The sequence below is a fragment of the Gekko japonicus genome, unplaced genomic scaffold, assembly GCF_001447785.1.
Source record: "Gekko japonicus isolate JY-2015 unplaced genomic scaffold, Gekko_japonicus_V1.1 scaffold3959, whole genome shotgun sequence".
NCBI lineage: Eukaryota > Metazoa > Chordata > Lepidosauria > Squamata > Gekkonidae > Gekko > Gekko japonicus.
The window spans coordinates 92,717-112,725 of NW_015173257.1; the positions used below are offsets into that span (position 1 = coordinate 92,717).

Genomic DNA, 20,009 nt, shown 5'->3' on the forward strand with positions numbered 1-20,009 from the left:
ACCCCTGCCTGCCTGGGGCCAGGGAGGGCCTTCGCGGGGCTTCCTTGCACTCCTGCCGGCCTTGCAGGTCCACCGCCGGGCCCCTCATGGGGCTCGGCAGTGGAGCTGCAAGGCCGGCGGTGGCGGCCGGGACCGTTGGGGGCGGGGTGTGTGGCCTTATGACACACTTCCGGTGATGACAAGGGGTGTGGCCTTATGACACACTTCTGGTGATGTCAAGGGGTGTGGCATATGCTAATGAGTTATGCTAATGAGTTCCCCTAGCTCTTTTTCTACGAAACGACCCCTGCTCTAAACACCTTTTCCTTTCCTCTTATCTTCTTTCTCTTCCTTTGTCTCCTTTTGGCTACTATTATTTCCCTCCTCCTTTGCCTTGGAATTTGAGGGCATGGTAACTCTGTGTTCTCCTTTCCTTGTTGCAACTCAGTGCTCTCTTCCAAATTCCATGTATGTAGCTCCAGATTCTCAATTCTCTCTGTTACAGTAGGGGTCTCTTTTAAATTTCCAAGTACTTGTTCCATCCCCTTTCGTATTCCCTCTTCTACAGCCTTTCGTATTTCTTCCTTTAAAACCTCTAGAAATTGTTCCACCGTCATGTCTGACACAAACACACTTTCGTCCATTATCCCCTCCGTCTCACTTCCTTCTACAGTCGCCATTTATTAAGTCCTTCAACTTACAAACTTGGGAACAAACAGCTTACAGTCCTCACATTAATCCAGTTCCAAGAGAACACCACCTCTTGCCCCGAGTAAAAAAGAAATGTAGATATACTTAGCTTCCTCTCTTCCTTCTGGCCGCTTGGTTTCCCTTTTTGAGCCAGTCAATTTCAGGGCAATATTTTACTTGAAGATACTTGCAGTTTTCTGGGCGTCTTTGCTTTTTTTTCTCAAAGATGTGCGCAGATACAATTTTTTTAACTTTTCTTGCTTCATTGCTTGTAATCCACAAAATAATTTTTAATTAAAAACAAGACGGAAGGCTGCAGCTATGGGGAACATGGCGGCCAAGTTCCCCTCCACTCACCCGCTTCTGTGCCGGGGCAAAAAATTGGACACCAGACGCATTTGCCAGTTGGGGGAGGGGCCAAAAACAAGCCCCCTGCACCAGACCTCTCTACGGGAGGTCTGTCGGGACTTTCCTGGAGACCAGGAAAGCCCCCAAAGAGAGCGGGAGAGAATCGGGCATCGGAGCGCTCGCGCGCCCCGCCCGCTCGCTGCGCCGCCGGAAGTCCTGCAGCTCGGTGTCTTAACCTATGAGCCACCGTGGCTCACTAAGGAATGCCAAACTAAGTTTCTCCAAAATATGTAGAAGATACAGGCCTAGGGGGAAAGCTGGGAGGAAAACACCATGGCTACCCAAAGCATTTCTGGAACATCAGAAACCTGACATAACACAAATGGGTGAGACAAGGAGGAGGAGGAGGAGGAGAAGGAGGAAAAATAATACAGAGTAGGAAGGCAGGTCACCCCAGTAGAACCTGGCTGATCAGAATGTACAATAGACTTGGGTGCTTTTCTTCCCTATGCTGGCTGAAGGGGAGGGCCTCTGATCTTTGAAAGCCACTTTGGGAAAACTAAACACACGCTCTTTCCCCCTCCAATAATTTAGAAGTATGTATGTTCACAAGAGCTGCGATGGCTCAAGTGGTTAAGATGCTGAACTGTAGGCTGGAAGGTCAGTAGTTCAGCGGTTCAAGACCCGAGTGCCACAGGACAGAGTGAGCTTCCGTCTCTCGTCCCAGCTCCTGCCACCCTGAAAGCAAGAAATTGCAGGTAGATAAATAGGTACCACTTTGGTGGGAAGGTAACAGCGTTCAATGAGCTTCGGCGTCTGGTCCTGCTGGCCACATGACAGCGCTGGCTCTTCGGCTTGGAAACGGAGATGAGCACTGCAACCCTAGAGTCGGATTCGACTGGCTTTCGAGCAAGGGAAGCTTTACCTTTTCTATGTTCGCAGCACCGGAGCTGCAGGATAATCCTGAGGTTTTACCTGGCCACCATCTGAGGAAGGACGATCTGCGTCATCTAGGAAGACAAGAGCAGATGAAACTGTCTAAGTGAGAGGAGAACAGACGCCCAAACCCTTCCTTCTCCGTATTTGTGTTGCCACTCATGCTACACGCGTCAGTCCAAATCCATTTTTTGCCAGATCCAAAAGACGCTGAACACAGGGAGAAGCAAGTTCTCGTGACACAGTCCATGCTCCTAACTATTTCTCGAGTGACCTGGAAGTTCATCCTGAGATCACAAAGCAACCACATCTTGGCTCTCCTCCTCCCACAAAGGTCTTGGGGGGAGAATGGCTGGTTGCACATTCTCGCCCACATCCCACAGGTCTGACGTTCTGGACAAGAGGTCGACAGTTCTGATACCCGGCAGGGATAATAGAGGACTCCGTTTCACTCACCTTTACAGTCGAAAGCATGTTGCAGTGTGCTATGTTATCTATGCTCTGTAGAGAGGAAAAGAAAGCACAGTGTAATGAGCTTGGTCGCGTTGATGATTGTGAGTGAGCGCATACTAAGACAGAAGGAGCTTGTCATCATAAAGGGCTGGAAACCTCTCTGCTGCTTTTGGAGTGTCTCGGGCAACTTCAGCTACTGTGAAGGAACACGAGATAAGCCCCTCTCGGAGCCTGCTTCAGTCTTGTTCGGTGCCAGTCTGGCGTAGCGGTTAAGTGCACGGACTCTAATCTGGGGATAAACGGGTTTGATTCCCCATTCCTGCACTCTGAGCCGCTGGATGACTTTGGCCGAGCCATAGTCCTGTCAGAGGTTTTCTTGAAAAAGGACTTCCGGCCGGGTTAAAATGGCGCATTAACGCATCTTGCGAGTGTGCGAGGTGGACGATAGCTCCATTCGACAGCTTGGGCTTTGATCTGCCCAATGCAGAAGTTCCCAGGCAAGGGGACCGACTTGCATGCAATTTTGTCTCAGCGGGGGTTGAGATTGGCGTACCGCAAGCCCCGAAGGGGGCTAGCAGGCGCGCTTTGATCCCCCCCACCAAGAAAGGCATTTGCAAAACATCACTCAAGGAGCTAATCGGGCTGGTTTCCAGCATAAATTCGCCGTCACCCGGTCTCTTAACATCGAAGAACTTAAGATTTTTTGAAAAGAAACAGTGCGGAGAGCTGAGATTAACGTGAAAGGTAACAAGATACATAGCTTACCATAACGCTGATGAACTGTAAAGTGACGTAAGCGGTTAAGCGTAGATGAACTTTGTAAAATTAACCGATCCATTTGGTAGGAGAAAAGATGTTGTTTTGTACTAGAAATCGTTAAAAAGAGACTTTGTTTAACATTCCTGTGGTCAGCTAGAAAGAAAAGTGCGCAGTGAAAGGAAGTGTTGAAGGAACGAATGTGTGCAACGCTGAATGCTCTCCGGGTGAAAAGACAGACAAGAAGTGACTAGAGAGGATTTTGGAGGACGGAGAGGTACCGGAAGGAGATCGACAACTTAAAGCAGTTGCACGAATAACCATAAGAGCGAGCGAACAGGAACTGAATCGCCGGAAGTGAAATGCCGGAAATGCGAAATTGACCTACTCATGCCAAAATACCATAGAGAACTTGCACCTGACATTTTGTGGAGGACTAAAATTTAAATTTAATTTTAAGCCGATAATGGTGAAATTATACAAGCAGAAAATCGGGTGCTAGATTAATTGGCTTAAGAGAAGACGGCCAAAGTAAGAAGTGGACCTGGAGGGGCCACTTTGAAGATTTCAAGACGGAACCGAAATTAAGGCCGAGAGTAACATCGGGGGCAAGTCCAGCGATGGCAAGTGGAAAACATAAGAAGGAGTGGCAAGCAGCTATGGAGGCGATGGAGAAGAGAATGACAGAGGCAATAAAAGCTTTAGGAACACAACTTGATGAGCAAATGGATAAGCGCATGAAAGTTCACTTGGAGCAGTTGGAAGAAGTACAAGAGAAGAATATTACTGCAATTAAAGAATTAGTTGCAGCAGAATTGGTGGAGGTTAAAAAGGATATGGTCGAGGTTATAAAAGAGATTCAAGGCTTGGCGACAAAGACAACAGATATGGAGGAAGAGAGTAAAAAGTTGGAGAAGAAAATGGAACAAGAAAATAAGAGAGTGGAATCCATAATGGAATATAGAGTCAAACAGAATCAGTTGAGATTGAGAGGAATAGTTCAAAAAGAAGATGAGGATATAAGAAAAACAGTGATTGAAGCATTGACACTATATCTGGAAGACGATATTGGAGATCTGGATTCTCAGTTTGATTTGATTTACAGAGTTCGATCAGCATACGCAGAAAGGAAAAAGTTGCCAAGAGATGTAATTGTTCAGTTTGTCTCCCTGAAAATCAAAGAAGATATTTTTAAAAAGCAATTTACAGACTCTTTGGAAATTGATGGAAAGAAGATAATTATTTTGAGAGAGCTCCCTAGATCGATCTTATTGGAAAGGAAGAAATATAAAAAATTAGCTGACAAATTGAGACAGATGAAAATCAGATTTAGATGGGAGATTCCGTTCGGACTGTCTTTTGACTACCATGCTTTGAAGTACTCAATTACTTCAATGAACGACCTGCTTAGGTTCAAAGCGGACAATATTACAGAGTTTGGAGACATATAAGAAAAAAGCAATATGGATTACAAATTTTTGTCTTGGAATGTAAATGGACTAAATTCACCCAATAAGAGGAGTTTAATTACATTGGTTGGAGAAACAAAAGTGTGATGTTATTTGCTTACAAGAAACGCACATCAAAAAAACGGACTATAAATATTTGATTAATAAGAAATTAGGCGAAGAATTTTATTCATCTGCAGAGAAAAAGGTCAAAGGAACTGTAACATATGTTAACAAAGGTTTGAGCCCCAAAGAAGTTTTTAAAGACAAAGAAGGAAGGTATGTGGGAGTTGAAATTTTGTTGCATCAGAAAAAGACATTGATTGTTAACGTTTATGCACCAAATGGTGCAAAAGAAAATTTTTTTCAAGATCTTTCAAAAGAATTTGACCAGTTGAGTTACGATGAAGTCGTGGTGGCAGGTGATTTTAACGGGACTGTAGATAATAAACTAGATAGACAATCTAAGAAAGGAGACGACAAAATTGGAAAATTACCGATGACCTTTTTTAAACTGATGGAACAAGAGAAGTTAGAAGATGTATGGAGAAAATGGAACCCAGGAGTTAAGGACTACACATTTTACTCAAATCAACATGAATCTTTTTCGAGAATTGATATGATTTGGATGTCTGGAGAACTGGCTACGAAAACTTCAAAGGTGGAAATTTTATCGAAAGACAATTCTGATCATAATCCAGTGCTGTGGATTACCAAGGAGAAAAATAAGCAGTTACATTGGAGAATCAATGAGGATTTGTTGGATAAAAAGAAGATACTTGAGACATTACGTAAAGAAACAGAAATATTTTTTCAACTGAATATGGATAAAGATACGCCAATACAGACAGTATGGGACGCATATGAAGCGGTGATAAGAGGATTACTTATATCATTAAATGCGAAAGACAGAAAAGAGAAGAACCAACAATTGGTGGATATCAATAATAAAATTCGACAGAAGGAATCTGAGTTGAAAAAGAGACCAGGGAAGAAATCTACAATAAGAGAGATAAAAATTCTACAAGAACAGATGAATGTAATTGCAAATAGAGAAATGTATTGGAATTTAAAGAAACTTCAGCAGAAATCCTTTGAAGGAGCAAATAAACCTGGAAAGTTTTTGGCTTGGCAGTTGAAAAATAGAAGAGAGAGAAGAATTATAAATAAAATTGTTGAAGAAGGTAGAGATTTGGTGGAAATACACGGGATTAAAAGAGCTTTTTTAAGTACTATGCCAAATTATTTCAGAAGAAGAATATTGACCCGGCAAGATTAGCAAAATATTTGAATGAAGTGGACTTATTGAAAATTCAGCAAAAAGATAAAGATCTGTTAAATGCTGAGATTCAAAAAGAAGAAATTTTGAAGGCAATAGATGATGCAAAATTGGGGAAAGCTCCTGGACCAGACGGATTTACAGTGAAATTTTACAAAAAATTAAAAGAGGACCTGACCCCGATATTTGTGTTGTTGATGAATGAAATAAGAAAATCAGCAAAATTGCCGGAAACTTGGAAATTGGCAAATATATCACTAATACCCAAAGAAGGTCAAGATTTGACCGATGTTAAAAATTATAGACCTATCTCTCTTCTTAATAATGATTATAAATTATATGCTAAGGTCCTGGCCGAGAGAGTAAAGAAGTATTTGCAGGAAGTTATTGCAGAAGAACAAGCCGGCTTTTTGCCAAACAGGCAAATCAGAGACAATTTGAGAATGGTGATTGATGCCATAGAGTATTATGACAAACATCCAGAGAAAGAAGTAACATTTTTCTTTGTTGATGCAGAAAAAGCTTTTGATAATTTAAATTGGGACTTTTTACTGCAAGTAATAGAAAAAATGGAAATAGGCCAGCCGTTTTTGAATTTAATCAAGGCAATTTATAGTGAACAAAAATCGTCATTGAATGTAAATAAAGACATGACAGACTTCTTTAACGTGCAGAAAGGGACGAGGCAGGGATGCCCACTATCTCCGCTTTTGTTCATATGGATTTTGGAACTCTTATTGAAGAAGGTAAGAGAGGAAAAGGAAATCAAGGGACTTGACTTGAAAGGTTTTTCTTATAAATATCGAGCATTTGCGGATGATGTGATGTTTGTTGTGGAGGATCCCTTTAACACGTTGCCGAAACTAATGGATATAATTAAGGATTTTGGAGACTTGGCTGGTTTTTACGTGAATAAGAAAAAGTCTAAATTGTTATGTAAAAATATGATTAAACAAAGGCAAATGGACTTACAGGAAATGGTACAATGCGAGGCGACAAATAAAGTTAAATATTTAGGAGTGGACTTGACAGCAAAAAATATAGATCTGTTTAAGAACAATTATGAAAAGCTGTGGGAAAAGGTACAACAGGACCTTAAGAAGTGGGACATTTTGAACTTGTCCCTGTTGGGACGTATTTCAGTGGTCAAAATGAATATTTTGCCAAGAATGATGTTTTTATTTCAGACTATTCCAATTATTCGTGAAACCAAGGTGTTTGAGGGATGGCAAAAAGAAGTATCAAAATTTATATGGGCAGGGAGGAAGCCAAGAATTAAGATGAAGATAATGTATGATGCTAAAGAACGAGGAGGCTTCCAACTGCCCAACTTTAAGCTATACCATGAAGCGGTGTGCCTGACATGGTTGCAGGAATGGATCAATTTGGAAAACAAAAAATTGTTGGCGTTAGAAGGGCATGACTGTAGATTTGGCTGGCACGCCTACCTATGGTATGAAAAGGAAAAAATGGATAACTTTTTCAAACACCATGTGATAAGAAAAACTTTGATGGAAACGTGGAAAAGATAGAAAAGGTTTTTTTATGATGTTAGACCACTTTGGATTGTACCAGCGGAAGTAATAAATCCCTATTCTAGGGTGCAAGGAGAAGATTGGTTAACATATAGGGATTTGTTAAAGTGGGAGGGCGAAAAGGTTGATATTAAACCAAGAGAAGAATTGGATTATAGCTATGACTGGTGGAATTATAGACAGATTTATGATTTGTTTATTATTGACAAAAAAACGTTATGGTTTCAGGGGAAAAAACAATGAACTGGAATGTGTATGGGCGGAAAAAGGGGAAAAAATGATTTCAAGAATATATAAAATATTGTTAAAATGGTTTACCGAAGATGAAGTTGTAAAAGGACAAATGATTAAGTGGGCGATAAATATTAATAAGGAAATTACTATGTCATTTTGGTGATATTTGTGGAAAAAATCAATGAAAATTTCAACTTGTAATAATTTAAAAGAAAATTGTTTCAAAATGATGTATAGATGGTATATGACCCCCCAAAAATTGCAAATATTAATAATGCTTTGTCTAATAAGTGTTGGAAATGTAAAAGTCATGAAGGTTCTTTTTATCATATGTGGTGGACCTGTGAGAAGGCAGTTAAATATTGGACAGAGGTTCACGCAGAAATGCAGACAATCCTGAAATCATCTTTTAAGAAGGAACCAGAAATTTTACTTCTGGGACTGAAAATGGAAGAAGTTAATGTTACAAAAAAGACGTTGTTATGGTACTTAATAACAACCGCGAGAATGACTTATGCTCAATTCTGGAAACAAGACAGGATACCTGAGGTTTGGGATTGGTTGAAAAAGGTACTATATATGGCTGAAATGGATAAATTAACGAGAAAATTGAATAATAAAGAAGATGATGAATTTTATGAAGAATGGAAAGACTTTAAAGAATATCTAGAACAAAGATGGGATGTAAAGAATACTTTGATAAGTTTAGATAGTTATTAGAGTGGAAATATAATAATCTGATTTTACATAAGGTTACCTAATAGATAGTGACAATGTATTGAAAAAATAGGGTAAGGAAAATTTAAGAAAGAAATATGAGGTGATACCGCACTGTTGGAAGTCAAGTATGGGGGAGGGGAGGAGAATAAATTTGAAAATGGGATGTATTGTATTGTAATTGAATGAAATGTTTTTGATTATTTGGATGTTGATATATCCCTACAATAAAAAGTTTATGGGAAAAAAGAGGTTTTCTTGAAAAAGAGCCGTTTCTGTCAGAGCTCTCTCAGCCCCGCCTACCTCCCAGGGTGCCTGTTGTGGGGAGGGGAAGGGAAAGGAGTTTGTAAGGGCGGGGTATAAATCCAATCTCTTCTTCTTGTTGTAAAATATGTATGGGGTTTTAAAGAAAAGATAAGTAGGATGATATGTTTGGGGGGGGTGGACAAGGCCAGCAAATGTTGGGGCTGAGACTAAACTCACCTTGACAACCTTAGCAGCATCCAGAAAATATCTGGGCGCTTCCAGTGCCAGACCAACATTGTTCACTGCAAAAAGACAAACCGAAGTTCAGATCACTGCATTGACACTGAAGGCTCAAAAGGAAAACATTGGGAATACTTAAGACCAGGTAGCTACAGCCACAGCAGAGTCCTCATCTGATCACAAACTGGTGTTGGACAGAAGAACATTGGTCCAGAATCCCTAAACAACTGACAGTTGGCTTAAATAATTCAAATATCTGAAGAGATAAGTAGAGAAGATCTCACAGTATCAATACATCAATCGAGGATGAACAATGAAGCAACAATTTGTTTCTAGAAATAAATTCTACTACAGGGAACCACATCTCGACAAAATGTGATATATAAGGACTATCATTGCTTTGAAATCGCTGATCGAGGATGATTCCGCATCTGGCATTTGCTCCACATTTTCTCAATGGGGAGGACAAAGTGCAGCCCAAAACCACATTCAAATACCTTGGGGCAATGCCTGTAATGACTGCAAAGTGACCCCTGAACAGCCATAAAATGACCATAAATCTATGCAAGATGGTACAATAAAATTTGACAGTCAAAGAACTCAAAAGAGGCATGGAGTGTGGAAACTACCATAAAACCCGATAATCAGAGGAAGTGAAACCAGCATTCAATGAAGAGGGGAATTTCTGTTCCAACATGGTTTTCATAAAACAACAGAGAGAAAAGGCAGTGCAGAATCAGCCCTAGGCTGCGGTCACATACACTAAATAATCCACTTTCAATGCACTTTCCAAGGGTGCATTCAGACGGGCAGCTAATCAAGACATTATGCCGGCTCAAATTTGATCCCGATCTTTTAAATCCATCCTCGCACAACCAGACATCCCCCAGGGGAATCGCCTTATCGTGCGCTGCTTCTGCTGTGGATTGTCTAGACGGCGTCCACTGAAGGAGGCACTCACGGTGGTTTTGGTTTTTTTAACTTTTTGCACATGCGCATAGGTGTGATATCGCGGCCTTGTTTATCCGTGCATGCGCAGAATCAAGATTGTTAAAAATGGCGCCCGTTCGGGATGGTCTGACGCACGCTGGAACGATCGGACGGGGAAAGTCTGTGAATGGCCCATCGGGAACCGAAAACTCCAGATTTGAAGTAGTACCCTTTTAGTACAGTTCCGAAGCACGGCAAAACGGGATGCTCATGGAAGACGTACGTTTCCCAGATGTTGATGTCTGGACATTACATTTAAATCCATGAGGCACTCGTGCCTCGCATGGATCTAAAGAGCTGTCTGATTGAACCCCAACTGGATTTTGACCGTTCACACACTAGGAAAATCCAGTTGGAAAGTGGATTGAAAGTGGATTATTTAGCGTGTGTGGCCGCAGCCCTAGTATCTTTTCCATTATATAGATCAGGGGTACAAGTGATTGAGTAACCTGTAATATGACGTATATGAGAATGAATAGATCACCAGAAACACTTAATATAGGAGCAGGTCTCGTATAGAATTGTTTATTGGCATAATTCGGGCTCTACATAGTGGACCTTTCGGGGCACCAGAGAAGGGTCCATTCTGCATCTAGCATTCGCTCCGCTGATTTACCAAACCCGCATGGGAACAGAAATTCTGCTCTACATTACATCCACTTTCACTTCCTTTGATTGTTGGGTTTTATGGTAGCCTCCACACTGCATGCCGGTTTCACTTCCTTTGATCTCTCGGTTCTACGGTACCATCTGCATTGATTTATGGCCATTTCATGGCTGTTCAGGGGCAACTCTGCAGTCAGTACGGTGTCATCCCGGGGTATTTGAATGTGGTTTAGAGTAACATCTTTTTCTGTTCCAGTGTGCATTTGGTAAAACAACCGAGCAAATGCTAGATGCAGAAGGGGCCAAGGATTCTTGGTCACGTGATGGTTACTACCAATGAGACAGAGAGAGAGAGAGCCAGTGTTCAAACTTACCCAGAATGCCAATCTCCAGACCCTGCAAAGCGGCTCGAATTGGCTCATAGATTTCTGAGCCGTGTGTGAAATCTGTTTGGAACACTTTGGTTCTTCGGCGATGTTGCTGCTCTAAGAAATAAAGACAGAGAGGATTTCAAGCAGGAGGGAAGAGCTGGAACCTCATCTGTTTCCCCTGTCAAACCAGACTCACAAATCACGATACTAAAACACAGACTTTGGCTCGCTGAACAAATTCGTCTGCCTCCTCCAGGCACAGCATCTTTCGCCAGGCTTTCGAGTAGGGGCTGCCACCGCCATTGTACCACCACCGTATTAACATCATGAGGCGCACTGGCCCTGGTATGCGGATGACAGTTATAGTGTAGCGTCAATTGAGCAGAGACAATTGTGTTTACTTGGAGTGTGTTATTGTTATTGACATTTTATTATGGAATTGATATGGTCTGTTGAGCACCGACTTTTAACTGTTTTATAGGTAATGATTGTTTATTGCTTTATTGTTGTGTGTATGGCATTTGCCTCTATGTTCGCCGCCCTGAGCCACACTGGAAAAGGGTGTGTGGTGTATGCAAATAAGTTATGCTAATGAGTTATGCTAATTTTATTTTTTTATTTTCCTTTCCCCACACATACCCCCAAGAGCACTTTGGTCCAGGACGCAACATCGCCTGGTGATTCCAGACCCCAGGGAGGCAAGGCTCCTACCTGGTGGAACGAGCTCCCGGAGGAGATCAGGGCCCTGCGGGACCTTCTGCAGTTCTGCAGGGCCAGTAAGACGGAGCTCTTTCACCAGGCTTTTACATAGGGGCCGCCGCTGCCACCACCACAAACGGCATGGGTAACAATCGGGCTAGGGGGGACGGTCCCTGGAAGATCTGCCAGGATACGTTACAGCATGTGATCATATATGACCTCCTCGGTTTTGGGATTGTCAGCATGTTAAGATATAGAAGCAGGTTAAATTTAGTACAGTATTTAATTTCAAGATGAAGTGAAGAGTATATTCCTCTGGCATTGTTTTGAAGAGTGTCCCAGTCATGTTAAATCAGCTTCTCTGTAAATAAAGTGTGTCATCTTTTGGTTAGATTTTGGTCACCACAGAACAATATGATGTAAATCAGGAGAAAGAATTGCTGCTTAATGTTAACGTTGATAAGAATGATGGATTTATAATATGGATGTTTAACTAGGACAACTTGATTTGAGAATACATTTTGAGAAAGATTTCTTTCAAAACAGAGGATATCCGGACCTTTGTTGATGAACTTGGATGATTTACAAAAACGTGTGGCCTTCGTGAAAGAATTTTGTGGAATGGCCTTCATGCTTTAATAATGACTTTTGAAACCAGTGAATGATGACTGTTATGGCATTCAACACATTCTCTTTATATTCATAACAAAGAGGACCTTCATTCGATTTGGACTTTATTTGTGAGATGGATTATTTATAGTAATATTTTTGAAATGAATTGCATATAGAATGACCTTGAATATATTTGCTTTATTTTGGACTTCAATGTGAGACTTCTGCGTATTTTCTAGGAGATTATTATCACACGTATGGTTTCCTTCACGGTTTGATCGGTGTTGCTTTTCTGTCCTTATCACCGTGGCCCCATTTATTTCCTATATATCATGCTCCAAAGAGAGCACCGACGACAGCTAGAAAAGTGTAAGGAGGTCTCACAGTCCTGCATGCAGAACACCTTCCCAGCTGGGGGCCTCATTTCGTCTTCAGTGATTCGCATTTGATTCATTCAAGTCCAGGTTCACAGTTCCGCCATTAATGGTGATGCCTTTGGCTTCTGGTGAATGCTAGTGCTTGGGTTACAATAACGAATGCTTCCTACTATTCCTCCAATGGACTTCTCTTCTCCGTAACCCTTCATTTCGGGAGCTTGCAGCTCCAGCTGCCTGGCTCCACCCGGGCAAGCCAGGCCTCACTCACCGATTTCAGTCGCCACCTGCTTCAGTTTCTCCATCGAACGGCTGATGAGAACCACATCAAGGCCTCTTCGAGCAAGCTGGCAGATGAAGAAGAAAGTTAAGGTCAGCCAGGAATCCAAAGTGTGTAGCCAAGCTGAGAGGGTGAGATGTTTACAGGCAGGGGCGGATTAACCACTAAGTAGACTAGGCACGTGCTTAGGGCACCAGGGCCAAAGGGGGCACCACAAAGTAGGGGAAAAGGTGAAAAGAACTTTATGTAGCCCAAGCTTGGCTTAGTTTGTACAGTATATTGTGTTATCCTATGAATAAATGTTTGTATTGCTGCAACCTGCATTGTGTATCTGGTCAGGCAGGTCAACAACTAAAATGGACTGGGTCAGTGTGGAAAGGAGGGGGCACCAAGATTGGTCAGTGCTTAGGGCACCAGTGAGCCTTCATCCACCCCTGTTTACAGGAGGTTGTTACCACATGTTTTGGCTCCTCAGAGTAATAATTATGTGAGGAAATGCTGTGGAGAAATGACATTTCAACCACAGTAGACCTGGGCAAAAGTCACTGGCATGGGGCGGCTAGAAGTTGAGTCTCATAAATTTCTCTGAACTTCCCTCTTCTGATAGTCCAAAGCAGAGGTTTAGTGAGTTTTGGCTCATTTGAGTTCAGCTGGGAATCTGGTTCAGGCAGGGTTGCCAAGTTCGGCCTCGGAACTTCCTTGAGTTTTGGGGGAGGTGGTGCCTATAGAGAGGAAGATCTGGGGAAGGGTTTCACCCAGAACGTATTATTTGCCCCTCTGCAGCTCCTGGAAAATCTAGGAAAACTCCAGGGCCCACCTGGAGGTTGGCAACTTGAGGTTCAGGGAAGGATTTGCTTTGGTACCTGGGGGGGGAAGGCGATACCCCGGTGGCAGAATGGAGTATTGCATAATCAATGGTGGTGAGAAGGTTCTGGAAACCGAAGGTTAGTGAAGAGGAAGGATCTGAAAGGGAAAAATCCTTTCTGGTGCAAACACCAGTTTGGTGTTGTGGTTCGGAGTGCGGACTCTAATCTGGAAGAACCCAGGTATGTTTCCCCAACTCCTCCACATGCAGCTGCTGGTGTGACCTTGGGTCAGTCACAAGTTCTCTCAGAGCTGTTCTCTCAAGGGCAGTTCTCAGGCAAGTCATCCCCCTCTGATTAGAGAGCTGGACTGGGCACCGGAGGGGAAGCATGTCCACAGGGAACAGCAGGTAGAAGAAGTTGGGCGGGGGGGGGGCAGGAGGAGCTGCAAACCAGGCAGAAGCCCTGCTACTGGTTATCGGCAGTGAAATGGGAGGTCGTCTGGGCTGATCTCTCTTGTGCGGCCATGAATCTCCTCCCCTGCCTTCCCACCAGTGTCCAGAGTGAGCAGATGTTTGGTGTACTGGTTTGGTGTGGTGGTTAAGAGCGTGGACTCTCAACTGGGAGAACCGGATTTGATTCCCCACTTCTTCCCTCGCACCTGCTGGATGACCTTGGGCAAGCCGTAGTTCTGTCAGAGCTGTTCTCTCAAGGGCAGTCCCCTCCTAGCCCCACCTACCTCACAGGTTGTCTGTTGTGGGGAGGGGAAAGGACAGGAGGAGATTGTACGCTGTTCTGAGACTCCTTCGGGTAGTGAAGGGAGGGGTATACATCCAATCTCCTCCTCCTCCTCTTTTTCTTCTACCAATTTGGGAGACATTCTCAGCCCCCACCGCTCCCACCTGGACCTGGCCAGAGTGGACAAGATGGCCTTCCTGATGGTCAACCCTCCCCCTGTGCCACTCCATTCCAGTCCTCTCAGTAACTCCCCCCATCCCCCACCCCTCCTCCTCTGTAGGTGGCACCCTTGGCGTTTGGGTGGGAGAATGGCCACCTCTGCCCAGTGGTGGTGGGCTGGCCCACACCCAACCCAAACAACATCTACCTCATAACAAAACGTCTAGAAGAAGAGGAGGAGGAGGAGATTGGATTTATACCCCGCCCTTCACTACCCAAAGGAGTCTCAGAGTGGATGACAATCTCCTTTCCCTTCCCCCCCCCCACACACGCACCCCTGTGAGGTAGGTGGGGCTCTGAACTTGTGACTGACCCAAGGTCACACCAGCAGCTGCATGTGGAGGAGCGGTGATCAAACCTGGTTCTCCCAGATGAGAGTCCACACTCTTAACCACCACACCCAACTGGCTCTCCCTCATGAACCAACCTCTCCCTCATGAACCAACCTCTAGATTGGTGTCAGAACACACTGAGACTCTGGTCTGCTTGAGCACAACTGGCCCAAAATGTCACATGTCAATTACTGATATATACTTACTTAATGGTTGTTCCATATCCTATGTCTTACCATGGAAAAAAGGAAAGAAGAAATTTGAAGTTTGCTTATTGTTCTTTCCATAAATATAAGTGTCACAGAATGCTGCCAAATATGCCACCTCCCTCAGTTCTTTAACTGAAAGAAAATATTTCTATGATATCCCTCTTTAAGCTTGAATTCAATAGAAGTTACATTCGCAGTGGGAATCAGAAACGTGATGTGAAACATCTCTCACACGCTCATCCTTTCGCTGGTTACAGAACCTGCCTCACAGTCACTAGGAAGTTCTGGATTTGCATTGCACCCTATGGAAATAAGTTGGAGTGAAGTGCTCTCCCCTCAGTCATGTAACTTTGTGGGTGATCCAGAATGAAGAGAAATGTATGAGAGCGGAAGTCTTTTTCCCCATGACTTGAGACCAGGGGACATCCCGATCAGTCCTAGACAAGTACTTCACACATGCTTATTGACGTACCTCATGGGCGTAGGCTTTTCCGATACCAGATGTTGCTCCGGTCACCACTGCAAAGAAGAAGAAGAAGAGAAGAGATTGGATTTATACCCCGCTCTTCACTACCCGTAGGTGTCTCAGAGTGGCTTACAAACTCCTTTCCCTTTCCCTCCCCACAACAGGGAACACTCCATCGTGTGTCCCCAAGCCAAAAGGAAACAAACCAAGAATGCACGACTGAAGCCACAGTGAGGAGGAAGTTCTTAGGTATTTTTATTGCGAGGAAATACCAGAAAACACTTAGGCCAAAAGAGCCTGTCAAAAAATTAACTGCTTTCGGAACAACGTAAGGAAGTACATGAAGTTTTGTACCCAAAATGACATAGGCAGAAGATAACATACAGAAATCTTAATTGGTTACAAATGGCAGAGCATCATTTTAGTTGGCAAAAATGTATTGCTCAGTTACAGCAAAAGGTGTGACTATATGATATCCTAAATGTTTATTTAAAGGGAAAGGTTTCCCTTGCTCGAAAGCTAGTCAAATCCGGCTGTAGGGGACAGTGCTCATCTCGGTTTCCAAGCCGAAGAGCCAACACTGTCTGAAGACGTTTCCGTGGTCATTTGGCCAGCATGACTAAATGCCTAGGCACACAGAACGCTGTTACCTTCCCACCAAAGTGGTACCTATTTATCTACTTGCAATTTCTTGCTTTCGAACTGCTACGTTGGCAAGAGACAGGAGCTCACTCCGTCACGTGGCACTAGGATCTCGAACTGCCAAACTACCAGCCTTCCAGTCTGCAGCTCAGCATCTTCACCTCTGAGCCACCGTGGCCCCAAATGTTTATTTAACCTAACCTTATTCCATTTCTACCCAAGGATTCTCTACACCCAAACAAAAGGTGTTGTTTTCAGATATGAAACTAAAGCCCTTGTTGACCCAGACACCACAGAGTTTTACCCTAAACAACTAAAACCGTGAACTCTATACTTTGAATAAAAAGTCAAGCAAATACATCTGTTAATAAGTCCTCCCTCCACTTTACCAAGTTTCCCTCCAATTTGGCCTTCTGTAGCCTTTCAGACGCCAGTTTGGTGTAGTGGTTAAGTGCACGGACTCTAATCTGGGAGAACCGGGTTTGATTCCCCACTCCCTCACTTGCACCTGGCTGGATGACCTTGGGCAAGCCATAGTTCTGTCAGAGCTGTTCTTGAAAGAGCAGTTCTCTCAAAGCTCTCTCAGCCCGGGTGTCTGTTGTGGGGAGGGGAAGGGAAAGGAGTTTGTAAGCTGCTCTGAGACTCCAACTGAAGGGCGGGGTATAAATCCAATCTCCTCCTCCTCCTCCTCCTCCTCCTCCTCTTCCTCCTCTTCCTCTTCTTCCTCCTTCCTTCTTCTTCCTTCTTCTTCCTTCTTCTTCCTTCTTCTTCCTTCTTCTTCCTTCTTCTTCCTTCTTCTTCCTTCTTCTTCCTTCTTCTTCCTTCTTCTTCTTCTTCTTCTTCTTCTTCTTCCCAGCAGTGCTACACTGAAGGCCTATTAGGACTGCCAGACAGCTAGAAAGCGATTCCATTCAAACAACTTGATAAAAAAGAATGTTTACTTCTTGTCTGCTAACATCAGCTGAAAAGACACTCTAACTTACAAAGGAAAGGCCCTACAACTTAATAGTAGACGCTTATTAAATCCTAATAAAACCTTAATATCAAAATGTATAAAGCCAGAAAAATATAAGTATATGAATAATCTGAATTAAAAATCATTATATGAATTAAACAGGGCTGTCCAGTGGAACCGCAGGTGAGCCTGTGGGGAGAACTCTCCCCACAGGATCAACTCAGAAACACACACGGAAACCACCACTGTTATTTATTTATTTACTGAATTCGATTTCTAGCCCGCCCTCTCCTGCGCCACAGGGCTCAGGGTGAGTAATAAGAAGTTTAAAACAATATCATAAGTAATTATTAAAAACAATTTAACATAATAACAGTTGAGGACAAAACCAGACGGCGACTTAGGCACTAATAATATATTATGTCTGAGACATGTTGTACTAGCTGGCCACCCAAGACGGACAGGCCACAGCAGAGAACTCAGACCAAGCGTGATCCACCTGGAGAAGGAAATGGCAACCCACTCCAGTATTTTTGCCAAGAAAACCCCATGGACAGTATCGAAAGGCTAAAAGATATAACGCCGGAAGGTGAGCCCCTCAGGTCAGAAGGTGTCCAATATGCTACTGAGGAAGAGCAGAGGGCAAGTACACGTAACCCCAGAAAGAGTGAAGCGGCTGGGCCAAAGCCGAAAGGACGCTCAGTTGTGGATGTGTCTGATGGTGAAAGGAAAGTCCGATGCTGCAAAGAACAATACTGCATAGGAACCTGGAATGTAAGATCTATGAATCAAGGGAAGTTTGACGTGGTCAAAAATGAGATGGCAAGACTGAACATCGATATCCTAGGAATCAGTGAACTAAAGTGGACAGGAATGGGCGAATTTAACTCAGAAGACCATTATATCTACTACTGTGGCCAGGAATCTCGTAGAAAAAATAGTGTGGCCTTTATAGTCAACAAGAGAGTGCAAAAGGCAGTACTGGGATACAATCTCAAAAATGACAGAATGATTTCTGTCCGATTCCAAGGCAAACCATTCAACATCACAGTAATCCAAGTCTATGCCCCAACCACTGATGCAGAAGAGGCTGAAGTGGACCGGTTCTATGAAGACCTACAACACCTCCTAGAACTAACACCAAAAAATGATGTCCTCATCATCATAGGGGACTGGAATGCTAAAGTAGGAAGTCAAAAGGTAACCGGAATAACAGACAAGTTTGGCCTTGGAAAGCAAAATGAAGCAGGGCAAAGGTTAACAGAGTTTTGTCAAGAGAACACACTGGTCATAGCGAACACCCTTTTCCAACAACCTAAGAGACGACTCTACACATGGACATCACCAGATGGGCAACACCGAAATCAGATTGACTATATAATTTGCAGTCAAAGATGGAGAAGCTCTATCCAGTCAGTAAAAACAAGACCTGGAGCTGACTGTGGTTCAGATCATGAGCTACTCATTGCAAAATTCAGACTTAAACTGAAGAAAATTGGGAAAACCACGAGGCCATTCAGGTTTGACCTAGATCGCATCCCTGATGAATATACAGTAGAGGTGAAGAATAGATTCAAGGGTCTGGATTTGATAGATAGAGTGCCTGAAGAACTATGGACGGAGGTTCGTGACATTGTACAGGAGGCAGCAATCACCACCATACCAAAGAAAAAGAAATGCAAGAAAGCAAAATGGCTTTCTGATGAGGCTTTACAAATAGCAGAGGAAAGAAGGAAAGCGAAAGGCAAAGGCGAAAAGGAAAGATTTACCCAACTGAACGCAGATTTCCAGAGAACAGCAAGGAGAGATAAGGAGGCCTTCCTGAATGAACAGTGCAAAGTAATAGAAGAAAACAATAGAATGGGAAGGACTAGAGATCTCTTCAAGAAAATTGGAGAAATCAAGGGAGCGTTCCATGCAAAGCTGGCCATGATAAAGGACAAAAACGGTAGGGACCTAACAGAAGCAGAAGAGATTAGGAAAAGATGGCAAGAATACACAGAAGAACTATACAAGAAAGACCTCGATGTCCTTGACAACCACGACGGTATAATCACTGACCTCGAGCCAGACATCCTGGAATGTGAAGTTAAATGGGCCTTAGAAAGCATTACTAACAACAAAGCTAGTGGAGGTGATGGTATCCCAGCTGAGCTATTCAAAGTCTTAGAAGAGGATGCTGTTAAAGTTCTGCACTCCATTTGCCAGCAAATTTGGAAAACGCAACAGTGGCCACAGGATTGGAAAAGATCAGTATACATTCCAATCCCAAAGAAGGGCAATGCCAAGGAATGTTCAAACTATCGCACAATTGCACTCATATCACACGCTAGCAAGGTCATGCTCAAGATCCTACAAGCTAGGCTTCAACAGTACGTGGATAGAGAACTACCAGAAGTACAAGCTGGGTTTCGAAGAGGTAGAGGAACGAGAGATCATATTGCCAACATTCGCTGGATTATGGAGAAAGCAAGAGAGTACCAGAAAAATATCTACTTCTGCTTCATTGACTATGCTAAAGCCTTTGACTGTGTGGATCACAACAAACTATGGCAGGTCCTTAAAGAGATGGGAGTACCAGACCACCTCACATGTCTCTTGAGAAACCTGTATAAGGGCCAAGAAGCGACAGTTAGAACCGGATACGGAACAACTGATTGGTTCAGCATAGGAAAAGGAGTACGACAAGGATGTATACTGTCACCTTGCTTATTTAATATATATGCAGAGTACATCATGCGAAATGCTGGCCTGGATGAATCACAAGCGGGAATTAAGATTGCTGGGGAAAAGATCAACAACCTCAGATATGCAGATGATACCACTCTAATGGCTGAAAGTGAAAAGGATCT

General features: G+C 43.3%; 1 protein-coding gene across 1 annotated transcript in view; it reads right to left on the reverse strand.

The window, feature by feature from the left end:
- Window positions 1-15,613, reverse strand: part of LOC107120158 (very-long-chain 3-oxoacyl-CoA reductase-like) — a gene marked incomplete at its 5' end in the record, with an annotated part of 28,007 nt that extends 12,394 nt beyond the window's left edge. Inside the window, 6 exons of the mRNA XM_015422804.1 lie at window positions 1,993-2,027; window positions 2,410-2,454; window positions 8,859-8,923; window positions 10,832-10,942; window positions 12,785-12,860; window positions 15,567-15,613. Coding sequence (XP_015278290.1) covers window positions 1,993-2,027; window positions 2,410-2,454; window positions 8,859-8,923; window positions 10,832-10,942; window positions 12,785-12,860; window positions 15,567-15,613 — 379 coding nt within the window. The remainder of the gene's footprint in view (window positions 1-1,992; window positions 2,028-2,409; window positions 2,455-8,858; window positions 8,924-10,831; window positions 10,943-12,784; window positions 12,861-15,566) is intronic.
- Between the last annotated feature and the right edge of the window lie 4,396 nt (window positions 15,614-20,009).